Source organism: Eurosta solidaginis, chromosome 1, assembly GCF_040869045.1.
Source record: "Eurosta solidaginis isolate ZX-2024a chromosome 1, ASM4086904v1, whole genome shotgun sequence".
NCBI lineage: Eukaryota > Metazoa > Arthropoda > Insecta > Diptera > Tephritidae > Eurosta > Eurosta solidaginis.
In genome coordinates, this window is record NC_090319.1 from 58,470,509 (window position 1) to 58,487,592 (window position 17,084).

Sequence of the window (17,084 nt, forward strand, 5' to 3'; positions counted from 1 at the left end):
ATTTATGGAGTACTCGCGTTTTTTGAAGGGTTTTAATTCTTATTACATTTTTGTTTGTTTCCTTTTTTTTAAATTTTTGGCTCAAACTGCGAATGTAGCTTGATATGAACTATCATACACTTTCATACTAGAGCATTTTTGCTAGATTTGCGTTATGCAGAAAGGTTGCCAATTCTTCAGTTTTTGAAATCATTCGATAAGAGGTCTTTTACGTTATTAAATTTACTAAAAATAATACTGTTTCCGAAGGCACTATATCTGTTGCATTCGAAGATTAAATGGTGGGGGGTCTCGGCAGTCTGGCAGTCAGTACACTGACCTGAGACGTTGGACCTGAATTTCTGTAGATACGTTCTACTATATGTGTACCCTAGAATGGGTCTGTTTATTAGTTGTGTATCGTATGGACTTAGCATGTTTTTTTTTGCTTTTGTACCACGGATTTTTTTCCTTCTTCGCTATCAACTCAATTAATTCTGCATCAACCTTGGGACAGTTGGTCTTGCATTCCTCCACCGTTTTTGCCCACAATTCCCTGCTGACTTGTATTAGAACTTCCCTTGGTGTCAAATTTATTGTTATGCGTTGGCCTACCTCGGTGGCCATTTTCGCTGCCTCATCTGCTTTTTCATTAAAGCTGATATCTATATGACTGGGCACCCATACCACTACTATTTTTTTAATTTCAGATTTACTTGTTTTATTGTGTATTTCCGCTACTACATGGTTACTTGTTTCACCTTTGTCGAGATTGTTGATAGCGCCTAAACTGTCCGTGAAGATTACCACTTTTCTTTGCTTGTTTTTTATTGCTAGCTGGATGGCTTCATTTATCGCAATAAGCTCTCCGAAAGTTGATGATACTACCTCACTTATGTTGAACAAATATGACACCCTACTCTCAATACTATACACCGCACATCCTCTTCTGCTCACATTAACAGAGGCATCTGTAGCTAACCCACAGATGCCTTCACTTCTGAGGTAGTCGTACTTCTCATAAAATATTGCTTTTAATTGATCTGGATTATATTTGCATTTTGCTCCACTTAGCTCCGATTTTATTAATTCTAACTTGCCGTGCCTCTGAAACCCTATGTTTGTGTTGATCCTATCAAATATGTGCTTAAATTGAGAGTATACGTGATTGTAGCTAGATTTAACCATGCTTCCTATCATCAACGACTCTTTTAACCCTGGGTTAAGAAACCATTGTTTTGTTAGTTCCTTGGTTGTGAGCCACACCGCTCTTGATAGTGGTGGTAGCTCACACGCAAGTGCGTATCTCGCATACGTGGGTGTGTTAGGAGCAACCCCTAGGCAGCGTCTTAGGGTATCGTTCATTGTAGTAATAATTTTCTTCCCGTATCCTTTTGGGACATTTGCAAAAGTAGTGTTAACATAATCCGCTTTCGACCTAACATATGTCTTGAACAGGTTGACCGCAATTTTTGGGGCCAGACCAACTTTTATGGTGTCAATTTTCCTATTAAATTTTTCGCTTTTACTGTGTTTTTTTTAATGGATAGAACATGTTCGTTTATCGTAGAATTGGTGCTAACCATGCGTCTAGACCTTTGGAGTAATATGCGGATGAGGCAACAGAGAGTATAAAAGCAGGGCAAGAGGAATGACTAATCAGTTTTGATTTAAACACGCTATTGGTTGTGAAGAATAATTGTGAAGTACTACTCACAAAGTAATCTAAATAAAGACAGTTTGCAATACTGAATATTGGAGTGATTTATTCAACAGTTTAGCAATTCGAACGTTAGCAGAAGGTGCATAAATACCAGAAATCCCCAGAATTCGTTACACTATTTAGAATTTATATAGCTCGTTAATGCCACAGAAATCATTTTTCTCAGGACGGTAACACTCATGTATGAGTAGTCAGGTTTCGTCGAGCCACACGCATTTGTTTTCGGCTACACCGTATCAGCGTATACTGGAATGGAAATCACAAATTGTAGATTTTTTCATTTGACGTTTGCTTATTTGAAAACCCACTTTTAATTTTTTCACTTACAACGTTATTAGCGATATAATTATTAAGTTCCAGTATACATTTTTTATAGTTTTATTTATTTATTTTTATTTATATGTAATTTTGTATTTTTTTTTATGTTTTTAAACTATTTTCGTACGTACATATTTTTATAAAAAAGCATTGTATGATATTAAAAATAATAAAATGGTAAAACGATAGACGCTACATATCACATACACACATATGTAGTATATGCAATTACAATCTTAAAAAGGAACAACATAAAACATTTTAAAATTATCAAAAAAAAAAAAAATATATATATATATATATTATATAAAAGATTATCTAGTTTTTTAATTTCTTTGATCATTTGATATTCTTACACAATTAATGAAAAAAAAAAATAAGATTTCAATATGCTTAAATCATTTAACAATAAAACGGTTCATGGTAGTGGTATTGCGAAATTTGCAATCTTATTCTTGCCACATTTTTGTATTTTTTAAATTGTAATGAAAATGTATCGCATTAAACTGTATTAACATATAAGTACGCTCAATGACGTCTGTATCTTTGAAAGGCCGTTTCGAAAAAATAAGTGTTGGAAATTCAATGGGCCGGGCCACCTTTTCATATTTTTCATCACATTTTCGTTATAGCAATAATCACGATCGGTAGCGCTCTGGCACAACGTCAACGTGATTACCATTCCAGACTAAAAACTTCCTTAACCCTAACGCCATAGTCATAGCCATACCCATATCCATAACAATCTCCATTGTGTTCGATTAATGGTGCCATAACCTAAAAATCGTAAAAATTTCATAAAAATGAAGAAAACGCAAAAAATTACAAACATATTCAACAAAAAATAAGTCTCTCCAAAACAATGAATAAAATCTACAAAAAGTTATTAAATTCACCAACTCAAATATTTTTAGGTTATGGATATGGCGAGAAACCAAAAACCAATTGGTTGGCTATGGTATGGTTATGGTATGGCACCATTAATCGATTACATTGATTTCCATAAGGTAGGTTCGATCAGCTGTTTTATCTGGTTTGGTTTTATGGTTATAAGTCACCATTAATTGGCTCTTAAATCTCGACATATCTAATATGTCACTCATGTGGACACTTCTCGCGACATGAACCATCTCCCTCACCTTATCGTTTATTTTAGGTCGTAAACGATGCAAGGTGACAATATCTTTTTCAAAAAGGCAGAACATATTTTTTCTTTTAGGTTTTATCGTAAAATGTTTTTCTTTTGATACGGTGGTCTAATTTATATTTTTTCATAAATTTGTAGAAAAAAATTTGCACACTAAATTTCATTCTAAGCACCAACAATTTAATAATTGAATATAATGACCCAAGGCGATTTCACTACTATAGTGTTAACTATTATAATAAAACGAGCCGAACCCGTGCGCATCTTGCGCAACCAATATAAAAGTCTCTTATCAATTATCAACAGAAATCAGCTGTTCTATCAATCAATTAAAACTTACAGCTGGCGTATGGTAGCAACTGTCGGTAATGCAGCGCAAATAATCACAAGCGCAAATAATCACAATAATGTCATAGATTTCTTTGTGTGCCCACAATCGTTTATTTTTAACAAACTATTTTAATAAAATATAGCTAAATAAAAGCATTACGATAAAATTGTCTAAAGCTCGTTAATAGCCCGACTCTCCATCTTTACAACGAAAACCTTATTTATAGATTTGGATTCCAAATAAGAGCGAAAAAGGGACCCGTACATAAAAACAGCAATTAGAAATAATATATATGATATTATACTTTGTTCTTTATACTTTAATTTTTAAATATTTTTTTTAATGGAGTTGCATTTTGAAAATGAAAATTTTTAAATACTTAAAAAAAAAAAGAAAATTCTAATTAGTTTATAAATATTAAAAACATCAATTCAGTTACATAAAATTAAATTTAATAAAAAAAATAGTAAAATTAATAAATAGTTGATTGTAAGATTTTAAGCGAATCAAACGCGCTTTTTTGACGTGATAACAATTAAATACATCGTTGTTGCTGTTTATGCAATGGCTTTGTTGTTTTCTTTATGTCTATCTGTCTTTTCTTTATATATATCTGTCAACGTGATGCCTTCATTTTAAATCCTTTCTTGTGGGTTGTCGAATGCTGCTTTTTGAAACATAAATTTGTAAAGAAATTTCGAAAAAATTTCTCAATTTTTTTTGTTTTTTTTTTTTTTTTGGAAATTACACAAATTAAAGTCACACACTTTTAGAGGTCTTTATTAATTAATAAATCGTAGACAAATTTTATTTTGTATTTATAGTTTTATGCAGGCATGCTTAACCAACGAACCGATATCATTTCGTTACGATAATTAACGTTAATAAACGAAACAAAGTCATTTCGTTTCGTTTATTAACGTTAAGAACGTCAAATTAACGAAATGATTTCGTTTCGTTTTCTGCCATATCAAAACGAAATTAAATCGTTTATGTTGATTATTAATTTCAAACTATGCTGGCAAAGCTGATTGATGGCGGAGTCATTAAAGGTGAAAGCATTATCCAAGCTGATTGCAACTTTTCTCATGAATTTTGACAGTACGAACATTTCTCAGAGTATTTTTGACATTACCACCAACGAATTACACAAACAAATTACATGGAGTTTGTGTGTGTATGTGCGCTCGTTGTTACCACCTTACGGCTTCATATAGCATTGCCAGCACAATTCAAACATAAAATTTCACGTTTTTGTTAACGTTTCTAACGTCAACGAAAGCTTTTCGTTTCGGTTAAAAACGAGATACAATTTATCTTGATAATTTCTTTATCGATAATATTTCGAAGTGTTTCAACGGAAACGGTGGAAATTTTTTGATAAACGATTAGCTTAACGTTAAGGTGCATCCCTGGTTTTATGTTGCATAGAATTCAGAGCATGTCCACTAGTAAATTTTTGTTATTAGCACTTTTATGTTTTTTATTAGATTTTCGGCACTTATTTTTTTTCGTTTTTATGTTTCGTATATACAATTTACAGCGACTGTTATATGCAATTTTTATTAATTGATGTATATTTAAGTTTCTTTTCATTATTTTCTAATGAACAATTTGTTTTGCCTTTGTATAGTTGGAATAATGATTGTTTAATGTTGAATACATAAATATTTTTCTTGAATTTGTAAACATTTAAAAAATTCATTTGGCCAAACTATGATGGAAAGAGGACGAGAAGTCTTCTGAACAAACCCAGGGCCAACACACGCAAACTGATAGCAGTCTGCACCGGTCTTGAGCAGTAGGTACGCATGCGGAAAAGATGGGCATTCCGTATAACGATTACTTCAGAAGCTGCAAAGATCAAAATGCCAGGGAGACAGTAGAACACTTTATGTGTAAATTCTCGGCTCTAGAGCCCGACTAAGGTTCCTTGGAATCCCGTTTCTAGAAGACCTCAGAGGTTTATTTGTGATAGCAATCCCGAATATCCTTAATTTTATCAACAACTCTGGCTGGTTGTAGTACATTGAACGTAACATTCCGTAGGTTTTAGACGAGTTACATGGCATCAAAACGGCTTTAAATAGCTACTTGGGCGACCAGGGTCGCAGCCATTTCACCTACCTTCCTAAAGGAGTAGCGCACTTCTAAGCATACTTATTACTTGCACTGCTTGCGGTCTACAAATGTATAAGGAACACAAGCACAGATATATTACATGCACAAGAATTTCAATAGCGCCATTTATTTAAAATTTTCGACAGTTTCTTTGATTTAGTTAACTAGGTTTAATAAAATATTTTTATTTTTTTTTAATTTATTAATATTGATTTGATGTTTTTAATATTTATAAACTAATTAGAATTTTCTCTTTTTTAACTATTTAAAAATTTTAATTTTCAATATACAACTCAATTAAAAAAAAAATATTTAAAAATGAAAGTATAAAGAACAAAGTATAATATTTTATTATAATAGTTAACACTATAACTACCAGGTGGTGTTATAACATCAGCTGATTGCTTCTTCTTGATTATTTTCTACACAACGTCTTTTACAACAATATGTCAGTTAATCGACTCTACATTCTGCTGCCAGACGAATTGGATTGAATTCGGAATAGATACGGTACGTACGATAAGCAGCACCATTAATGTACACGCTCGACCATATTTATTTATTGCAATGATTTAATGTGACCTCATTCATTCTTCTAGGGCAAATTACAAAAAAAAAAATATTAAATATAGCATAAGCAATATTTTGTATTTCGGAAAACATTAACTAGTTGCTGTTGTTGTTGATGTAGCTGTTGTTAACTAGTTGCTATTGTTAAAAAAGCCTTAACATCGATTTTGGGATTTCTTGATTTGCAAATTTAATGCGCACATTAAACCAGAACACTGAAGAATTTGAATTTGATACCCAGGACACTATTACGTACATCAATTAAAAAATGCGCGAACTCTCTTTTTACTTAGTAGCTTCTTTGTTCAAGTTTTCAACTCTGTTTTCGAATATGCACCATAGAATGTTTTAAAAAAATTCGAATATGAGTTAAATTTGTATTATTAAATTATTACGCAACGCAATTGCGATCCCCGATTACAACGTCATCGGATCGGATTATTAAAATTAAATATCGTTTCTGACTTGAGCCTATATATAACCAGACTTTTTATTTTTTTTTACAGACTTACGCAAATATTTATGGTATGAATATGTATTTACTACACATCGTTACATTGAACATTAGCAACATAAAACTTTAAGCACTTATTTTAGTATGTATTTTACATATTCGTAAACATAGTACCTATCGAAAATGCAAGTGGCACACAAACTAGTATTAAAAATAGTCATACTACTCGTATATAAAAATATGTTTTTAAGTCATTAACATCATGTTTAAAATAACTGATTAAAAAACTTATATATATGCAATAGTAAATGTGCGTAGTATTAATGTGACAATATATATGTATGCATGCGAGTTTAGTACGCCCATACATACAAATAAAAATCTAGAATTTCTTACTAATCAAAGAGAATATATTTAAATTAGAGCCACCAATTTGCTACGAGCGGGGAGTAACTCGCTGTAAAGCAACAATTTATGCCGTATGGTTATTATGATGGAGTTTTGGTTGTCTCCCATATATTGATAGTGCTGTACGCTCAACGCAATCTTATGCATGACAGTAACATCGCCACAATTACGCAAGATGTTGCGTTTGTAAATATGAAGGAACTTCAGACTTCATTGTGTTTGGGCCATAAGATTGCGTTGAACGCACCTACCTGTGCAATTGTGATTTAAAAAAAATGTCGAGAAAATTTACAGAAGGAATTTTTATGCATGTTACTCACAAAAAAACAGCGACTACCTAATGGAAAACATCGAGAAATCGGCCAAAGTAACAAACTGGCGTTTCTTTTTAATCTATCTTCTATATACTGTTGATCAAGTATTAAATAGCTCCACACCAAGCTATTTGGGCTTTAAGCTTTGCCAGCTATTTTATTTACATAGCTCTGAAATACAGACAAACTCAAACCACCTAATGTGGAGTTTTGTTTTAAGCATAAGATAACATAACTTGAGAACTAATTTATGTTGATTATAGTTCGAGATTTTGCTTTGCGTAGCACAATGAAATACTGTTATCTCTCTAGTTATGTTCTATTTCGTGAAGTAGGCATAATTCAGACTTTAAGTTTAATTTCGAATTCTTACATTGAATGTTTTAGAAGTAACTGATAAATGTGCCATACAAATGTGTTTCCTTCAATCATAAAATTATTATTGTTATTTTTATAATAACATAATATACATATTATTCTTTTGAGTTTCTTTTTGCCTTTTTTATCACTTTTTTCTGTTTCTTTTTTAATTTTTGTGTACCTCCGTGTGTGCGTAATGATTTATGCGTGTATTGTTGTGTTTAAATTTTTGCACGTTTTATGCGTGTACGTATACCATGAAACTATTTAATTTTTTTTTTTTTGTTTTTTTTTTTTATGTGAAAAAATATGTAGTTAATGTGTTGTATTATTTCCGGTTTCTCTCAACAGTCGCTTTACATTTGTTTATAATGTTTGTTGGTCATGAAGCCATCTCTTCATCACAGGCTATCCGATCGAATGTCTGTTAGTTTGTTGGTTTTTTTTTTTTCGTTGTGTCATTTTGGTTGTTGTTGTCGTTATGATGATGTTTTGGTTTATCCAAATGCGTAGACAACGCGACTTTGCCAGACAATTTGCTTGTTCATTTAAATTAGCTCACATTTGAATTTATGGTGTGGTAGTTTGTGATGTTTGCGACCCTTCTTCCCTCTATGCTCTTTGTCTTTGCGTATTTCACGCACCAATGTGTAAAATGCATCATCAACACCCATTCGCGTTTTGGCGGATGTTTCAACGAATGGAATGCCGTATTGTTTAGCCACCTGAAGTATTTAATTGTTTTTTTTTTTTTGTTTGAGTCTAATAAATTGTGCCCTATGCTTACCTCTCTAGCTTGGCTCATATTTACTGCCCAGGCTTGTAGATCACATTTGTTACCCACTAGCACCATTGGTACCTCTTCGGCGTCTTTTACACGCTTTATTTGTTCTCGATAAGTTCCTAAAAAGGCAGTGAAATCATTGAAAATGCGCTTACAAAATAAATCTACTGCATTATTGCTTTGTATACTCACCAATATCTTCAAATGATTTCGCACTGTTGACCGCAAACACAAGCAGGAATCCCTCACCAGTGCGCATATACTGATCACGCATGGCAGAGTATTCTTCTTGGCCAGCAGTATCTAAAATATCCAATAGGCACGTTTCCCCATCTGCAAATGTGAAGAAAAAATGATATAATTTTAAACGTGTTTGGAGCAACTTCGATTGATGCTAATTTGCGACATTTGATAGAAGCAGATTAATCCAGCGGATGCCGGTAATCTGTAGGAAAATGTAAGATAAGCACACTAGATTCGGTTTGGAATAGTATGCGAGGAGAGTTCACTTATGCCCCAGCGGGTTAGGGGATCAGAATATACCCGCGGTAGGTATGCCTGTCGTAAGAGGCGACTAAAGTCAGTTCAGGTTGCCAGCGCAATATATAGCTTCTCCAAAACCAATTGTCAACCTCACCTATCCGCGGCGAATCCTGTTTCACTAACAGACGAGGGTCTGGCGACCCCAAGCTTCTCATGGTATTTGGGGGTAGGGAGGGAGGGAATGGCCTAAAGGTTTAATGTGGCCACATAAATCATTCCCGAGATGGTCAGGCGAGCACCTTAATGGTGCTATGGTACCGGAGCGTACCGGATTAGTATCCGGCAAAGGACATCGATGACACTTCCCAAAGCCTTCGGGGAGCAACATTATCGCTACAACAACAAAAACAACAACAGAGTTCACTTATGATCTATAGGTTGACAGTAAAATTGTCCCTTGTGGTTGTCCTTTTCCAAATTGTTATCCGAATCTTCGTTGAAGGATAGTTGAAAGTTTCATCACACCCCTTATTCGTGGTAAAATTGGAACCCCAATCAGGTGTCAAGACTTGTGTAATAGAATAACTCCGTCCTCTTGGCAAATACCAGAAATTTTCTAGGACCTTGCTTAATAGCTGCCTCGAGATTTGGCAACTCTTCCGCCCCTTATAGGTGGGGCCATGACCTGGTGAGCGCAGGACACGAAAACAGGACGTGCTCAACCGTTTCTTCTTGCAGCTCACTTCCTACACCTGCTGTTACTGACAAGCCCTAACTTATGACGCCAGAAGGCAGTGTCCAGTTAGTATGCCCATCGTGAGCCTTAAGTCTTCTCTCTTCAGAGATATGAGCCAGTATCTCTGAAGAGATAGGCTATGCACATGCAGCCCTGCGCTTTTGTACACGCCTTTCCTGTTTGATGGATCATATGCAACTACTGTCTCCTTTTGATTTCTCCCAACGGATTGGGATTATTATTATTTTAAAAAATTGAATATAATAAAATGCAATAAAATAAAATAAAATGAAGATGATAGATAGATATGTTGTGTGGTTAAGCACTGCGATCTATTGGTCTATTGTGTCCTCATTCTCTTCACAAAACCTCGTCCAAACAGAGTTCCCTGAGAAAATCCAGAATGGTTCTCGGCTTCCAGGAGTGTGGCCCCTATTATGAGACAAATTCGATCTTCGACTGTGGTCGAAAGAGCTGATCGAACGAATTTTCATTCGGTATTACGACGCGCGTTCGATGAAGGCAAGCATTATTGTGAATTTCGATAAATTCAAAAGTTCACAATAGCACATTTCCAATACTCAGTCAAATAAAATAGAATAAATAAAGAAAAGCAGAACTAGTTATTAAATGCAAATATTAAAAATAAAAGTATGACTACAACGGAATTGTGGTTTGATGATTCGTCAGATGAAGAGGAAAGCTTACTGGAGCTAGCCAGAAGTAGGAGACGGGTAAGATGGTTCAAATCCTTTGGAAGTGAATTCCACCACGTAAGTGTAGCTTTCTAAATAAGTTGTTAAATTGTTGAAATTATAAGTTTTGTTTATAGATTTATTCAAAATTTCAGACTGTACAAAGAAGCGTTGATGGACTTGTTGTCCAGTACAGATGAACTGCTGCAGGAATGCACAAGAGCCGAGTCTATTCCTAATATTTTTTAATTTTGGCAACAGTTCTCCAACTGAGCGTTGGAAACGAAAATGCACTCGGACTTGCCCAGCCGACTGTGTCTGTGGTGCTATCAAAGGTGTTGAATGTCTTGGAAAATTTTATTTGTGAAAGATGAATAAAATTGAATTACGAGGAGGCTGAGCTGCATCAAGCAAAGTTGTATTTCTGTAATGTGCAAGTTCCTTTGCTATATGGGGATTTTGTTCCATAATTGAAACCAGTCTTTCAAGCTGTTGCTTTGTACTCACGACCTTGGACCTATATAAAATTAATTCAAATAGTTTAAAATTACTAGTAGGTAGTAAAAAAGTAGAACATAAATACAAAAAACTTACATTTTAAACAATTCTTTTTCTATTCGATACAGCATCGACTACAAATTTCTATTCGCTTGAAAATTAGATACACAACGAAAATTTCGACAGAGATGAGTTGTCATAATACCAATTTCAAATTCGATTTTCGATGTTCGATAGCCAGCGAAGATCGAATAATGCTCATAATAGGGGCCTGTATGTGACTACTTTCTAATTTTGGTTATCCTAAGTTTTCCTCTCGCGACTGCATCGCATTCCATCAGGATGTGTTCTACAGTTTCATCTTCGAGACAGAATCGACAGAGGCTACTAGACGATTTACCTGTGAGTATGCCTTTTAAAATTCTAAGTTTGCTTTTTGGGAGGTTACTCATGGCTTTATATCGCTTTGAGTTGTACGCTCCTTTTAGTGCCTTTGCTTGCCGAAGTCTCGGACTTTCGCGCCAGTCTTGTTCTCTGAAACACGCCTCTTTTTGCCTGAACTCGGCCCTTATTGTGTGTGATCCTATCGGCATGATTGGCTCGGGTCCTATTGGCTTTTCGGCCGCCGCCAATCTGGCAAGATCGTTCACTTACTCGTTACCATCCACTCCTCTGTGTCCAGATACCCAGGCTAAACGGATGGTGTTATTGGCCCCTAGACTGTTTAACCTCTCTACGCACTCAAGGAGTGTTGATGATTTAATCTCAAAAGTAAAATTAAATGATAAAGAAAGTTTAATGAATTAAATAAAAATTAAAATCAATAAAAAAAAATAGGAGTCAGAAAGTGAAATGCAAGAAAATAAAGGAAAGGAAAAGAAAGGAAAGCAAAGGAAGTCAAAAGAAGAGAAAGGAAATAATAGGAAAAGTATGGAATGGAAAGGAGAGAAAAGAAAGAAAAGGAAAGAAAAGGAAAGAAAAGGAAAGAAAAGGAAAGGAAAGAAAAGAAAGGGGTGTGAAAGAACGGAATTGAAAGTAAAATAAAAGGCCATGAAGGCAAATTAAATGAAATTAACGCAATGGAAAAAGAAAGAAAAGAGAAAAGGAAAGGCGAATTCAGTAGAGGTGGTGTTATCCCAACAGCTGATTGCTTCTTCTTGATAATTTTCCATACAAAGCCTTGTACAACAAAATGTCAGTTAATCGAAATCTATGAAAATTTTCCTTTGACTTGACATTCTTCTGCACGGCGAATTGGTTGAATTCGCTTTGCCACCACCTGGTATGGATTCGTCTTGCCAATGTGTTGGTTTCATTTTGAGTTTGCCATCTCTTTTTGACCATCCCATCGACCCAAGGCGAATCCATACCAGGTGGTGGCAAAGCGAATTCAACCAATTCGCCGTGCAGAAGAATGTCAAGTCAAAGGAAAATTTTCATAGATTTCGATTAACTGACATTTTGTTGTACAAGGCTTTGTATGGAAAATTATCAAGGAGCAATCAGCTGTTGGGATAACACCACCTCTACTGAATTCGCCTTGCATCGACCATGCAATGAAATAAATAAAATCAGCTGATGAGTTGAGCCAACCATATAATTGAGCCATGTTAACCACTCAGTGAACCCCTGTTTAGTACATAAAAATGGGCAAGTGCTCACCTCTCCCATTTTAAATATTTGAAACTGCTTTAGGTTAGGTTAAAAATAAATGATAAGACAGCGGATACTTGTTGTGACTGATAATAGACAATTTAGGTCGTAAATGCCAAAGCGTTAAGCTAATGACTTTAAAAAGGTTGTATCACATTCCTTAATTGTGCAAGCGGTGAGTATCAATATTTATTGTTAGTTTCGCTGTTCATATCCTCTAATTTTAGATACGACTATCATGGGAGCAGTAGAGATTCAAGGTGTTAGAGATAGTGGGGCTAGATTATCCAGCAAAGGACCATCAACATCGATAACACTCCCCAAAACCTTCGGAGTGTCTTAACGTTAATACAACAACAAGAACGTGGGAGCTTTAACCATAATAATTCAGTTTTGCGCAAAAATACTATGGATTCCACAATTTGAGAGGAGCGCGGTGTCATTCTCAAAAAACTCTTTTCCGCCTTCGGATTATTAATATGTACTGAGGTCAAGGCGGGTCGATTTGCATCCCTCCTGATAATTTTAGAAGCGTATACGCAGTTGACCCCTTTTGCAAATTTTTTAAAACGCGTATACGTGATATTCCTCATAAAAAAAGTTCACCAAATGATTTTTTTAAAGCCTTCAAATATGAGGCAACTCTTGTTGAATGCTGTCTGTAGTGGTGCTTCTTATAATTTTACTTACCTATAACCACCTGCTTCCTGTAGGAATCTTCTATAGTTGGATCATATTCATCTACAAAGTGATTTTGTATTAATTGAATTGTAAGCGCCGATTTACCAACACCTCCAGCTCCCACGACTACCAATTTGTATTCCGTCATATTTTGTGTTTTGCTTTTGTTATTTCTGCGGAGCGAAAATTTGATAGTTGTGATTCAAAAGCTGCAGTTGCCAGCAGGGAGTTGTAGAACTCGCTTTTGTGTTTTTTGTTTTGTTTTTATTGCCGCTTTTTGTGTATTTTTAACCAACCCAGTATTTTATTGTAAGAGCAAAACCTGCAGATAAAAATTATAAAATAAATCTACATACATATATGTTAATATTAAATAATACGTGCAATTGCAGTTGTGCAAATACTTATTACATTTAATTGAAATATGAAGACAGACTTTTGGTTGTTTTTTTCTTATACGCGACTCATATATGTATATGTCCCAAATTCATGTGAAATAATAAAATCATAATGCACTTTTCAATCATCAGCTTGCACATACGCCCAAATATACATACTTATGTGTGTATATACCCAGTAGCATAAGTCCGCGTACACGATATTTTCATCATTTTAAGTTTTTTTTTGTGTAAACACCTTTGCTCACATTATGGGTGAATTTTGCAAACGAAAGCGTAAGGTGTAAAGTGTAAGCGTTAGCGTAGTTGTTGTAGTGATATGGACCATCCCCGAAGGCCTTGGGGAGTGTTATCGATGTTTATGGTCCTTTGCCGGATGCAGATCCGGTACGTTCCGGTAACAAGCACCATAAAGGTACTAGCAGGACCATCTCGGCAACGATTTGGTATGACCACATGCAACCTTCTAGGCCATACCGCCCTCCCACCCCCAGATCCATCAGGAGTTTGGGGTCTCTAGAGCCTCGGTGAGGTTGACAATTGGGGTGGAGAAGCTATATATTGCGCTGGCAACCCGTTTGAGAATTTAGCTGCACAGCCCCTTGAATCAGTTTGGTATTTTAGTCGCCTCTTACGACAGACATACCTACCGTGCGTATATTCTAAGCCCCTAACCCCCTGGTGCACGTTAGCGTAGTCTTTGTAAGTGGTGTGCTATATGAGGGATATGGGTTAAATGTAAGTACAGGCGTAGCGTGGAGTATTGGTGTGCTGTATGGAGTAATAGAGAATGAAAGCGTAAGTGTTTTTACTATACTGTAGCGTAATATGAGAACATTGTACGCGCTAGAGCTGATATGGGGGAAGCAGACAGCAAAATAAGGCAATTTGTGATCGAAGTTTGTGTGAGCGCGTTATAGATTTCTTATTAATGCGTCATAGGTTACATGCAACCGCAATTGTACCTAAAATCCAGAGCCGTACAAATACCTTAATGTTCTTTCTGGCTGCAAATGGGGTTAAGACAAAACAATCGGCCACCCTTTTGCATGTTACGCGCCCAGACGCGTGGGCATCCCAACAGACATCTGACTGAAGAAGCCCCACCGTACAAAAAAACCGTCAACTTCTTGATACTGTAACAGGTTAAACTCTTAACCTATAGAACATCAACCCCGACAACATAATTTATGTCTCCACTATTCGTCCGGATTTATTTATTTTTATTTATTTATTATAGACAAGACAGATAAATTTGTTTGCTATGAAAATTTCAGGTTAGAAGAAACGCAACAAGTTTAAATGGGTTTACACTGAAATTACAGCCCTTGGTTGGGAAAATACTGAGTAGCTCCGGTACATAGAAACGGCTTCCGTGGAAAGCGGGAAATACGGACAGCCTAATACACGGTAAATAACGTGAATTACGCCGATATGCAATTTTTTGGATCATAGAGTATATATAGCACATACACACCCTGTAGTGGAGAAAACGGATACGAATATTTGGCAATGTTGTATAACGCTTAACGACATTAGAATTGCTACTATTTCATCAGTAAGACAGATAAATTTGTTTGCTATGAAAACTTCTGGTAGGAAGAAACGCAACAAGTTTAAATGGGTTTACACTGAAATTACAGCCCTTGCTTGGGAAAATACTGAGTAGCTCCGGTACATAGAACCGGCTTCCGTGGGAAGCGGGAAATGCGGACAGCCTAGTACGCGGTAAATAACGTGAATTACGCCGATATGCAATTTTTTGGATCATAGAGTATATATAGCACATACACACCCTGTAGTGGAGAAAACGGATACGAATCTTTGCCAATGGTGTATAACGCTTAACGACATTAGAATTGCAACTATTTCATCAGTATATGTTAAATTATGTTGTACGCTTAGTAGTTCAAAAATTTAAGTGTAAATATATGAGCTGTTATTTTTGAAAGTGGCATAAGTTCATAATTTTATGTATCGAGGTAAGGTAATGAACCGGCAGACCCCCTAGCCAGGCAGGGTGCTTAGCCGCTTTCTATGGACCAGAACCCTTCCGTGAAATAACAGAGAAAACTAGAAGTAAATATGAAAAAAAAAGTTCAGATGACATTGGATTTAATGCCAAGTTGTTCTTTTTTACCAGCAACGATAATATCATCCAAACCCATTAATCTAAGCAGAGAGAACCTACAAACTGTCACTGGGTACTATACGGGGCATTGTAGCATCACTACAGGTTATACCGGCCGGTCCGTGAGGACCTCACAGAAGTTTGTTCAACGAACGAAATGAGGGTTTTTCAACAACAACAACAGGGTTTTTCATTTCATTCAGAAACTAGGACACGTGTAATCAAATAACTCCGTTCTCTTGGCAAATACTAGAAGATTTCTGGGTCCAATGCTACATGCTGCTAATAGTGGAGTTTTAGCCTGGCGGGCGCAGGGCACGAGCACGATCGTTTTTTCTTCCTACATCTACAATCACTAACCAGGCCAAATTTGAAAACATGTAACGTCAGAAGGCAGTGTCCAATCAGACTACTCGTCATGAGCCTACAGTTCCCTCTTTTTCTTGGGTTGAGACCTTTTCTGCTTGGTCGATGTGCCACCTTGGCCTTCTCGTAATCTAAATCTAATTATCCTAGCGCACTTTTTGACAACTCTGTCGAAATTTTTTGATGAGTTTAAGCAGTTGGTAGCTAAAGTAAAAAATTACCGGCTAACAGACTTTTACTTCTTGGTATATATCCATACCAACGTATCGCAATATACTTGCGTGCACCCGTTCTCCCACTCTATGGTCGTTGAATTTCTGTTCTAAGGTGCGCCGCCTTTCTTGTCAGTCCAGTTTGCCGTATACATTTTATTATCTTCTTCTCAGCACAAATGCCTCCTAATTTGTTAGACCCGATGGAATTTTTCATTTCATTTTCTTTAAATGTATAAATTATATATATTAAATGTATATATTATTAGTTTGTTAGTTACAATTGTCATCTTGCTTCCCTAGTTCTTGTTCTTCTACGATTTTTTCCGATCAGCTTAATTCATTTTTGTTGGCAGATTTTTTCGCACTTAAATAGTAAATATATAAACATACCTTTATTGCGCTACTCACACCTAACGATCAAAACGATTTTGGTAAAGTTATTTGACCAATTTTACAATAAAACTTTCGTTATTCATCAAAAGATCAACAAGAAATTTTCCGCCCGTATTTTCGTTTCGCTTTGAACACAATTCTTCGCCATTTTGGCCTTTTCCGCGTTCAGGGCTGCATTTTAGGTGATGGTAAAAATTTTCTAGCACCACATTTTTTGAAATGTTAAAAACAAAAGTACTGAATTGCTGCACAGCTAAATTTTAAACACACAGGCTTACACTGCGCGGTAATAGAGCAGTTTACAGTACCCACCGAAATTTCGAGTG

At 35.6% G+C, this 17,084-nt stretch overlaps 1 protein-coding gene across 1 annotated transcript; it reads right to left on the reverse strand.

Annotated features, from left to right (window-relative positions):
* Positions 1-2,068: 2,068 nt before the first annotated feature.
* Positions 2,069-16,895, reverse strand: Ras85D (ras-like protein 1). The gene is made up of 5 exons (XM_067791642.1): positions 16,756-16,895; positions 13,265-13,577; positions 8,702-8,842; positions 8,513-8,628; positions 2,069-8,450 (listed from the first exon to the last, which is right to left on the reverse strand). Exons 2-5 carry the CDS (start codon positions 13,401-13,403, stop codon positions 8,274-8,276), a joined length of 573 nt encoding a protein of 190 aa, XP_067647743.1. The 5' UTR covers positions 13,404-13,577; positions 16,756-16,895; the 3' UTR covers positions 2,069-8,273.
* Positions 16,896-17,084: the final 189 nt, after the last annotated feature.

Excerpts from the sequence above, each read along its gene's own strand:
- Ras85D (XM_067791642.1), bottom strand. The coding sequence starts at position 13,403 with ATGACGGAATACAAATTGGTAGTCGTGGGAGCTGGAGGTGTTGGTAAA. Across the intron at positions 8,629-8,701 it reads GAAATCATTTGAAGATATTG|GAACTTATCGAGAACAAATA; the intron begins GTGAGTATACAA and ends CTGCCTTTTTAG. Across the intron at positions 8,451-8,512 it reads ATATGAGCCAAGCTAGAGAG|GTGGCTAAACAATACGGCAT; the intron begins GTAAGCATAGGG and ends TAAATACTTCAG.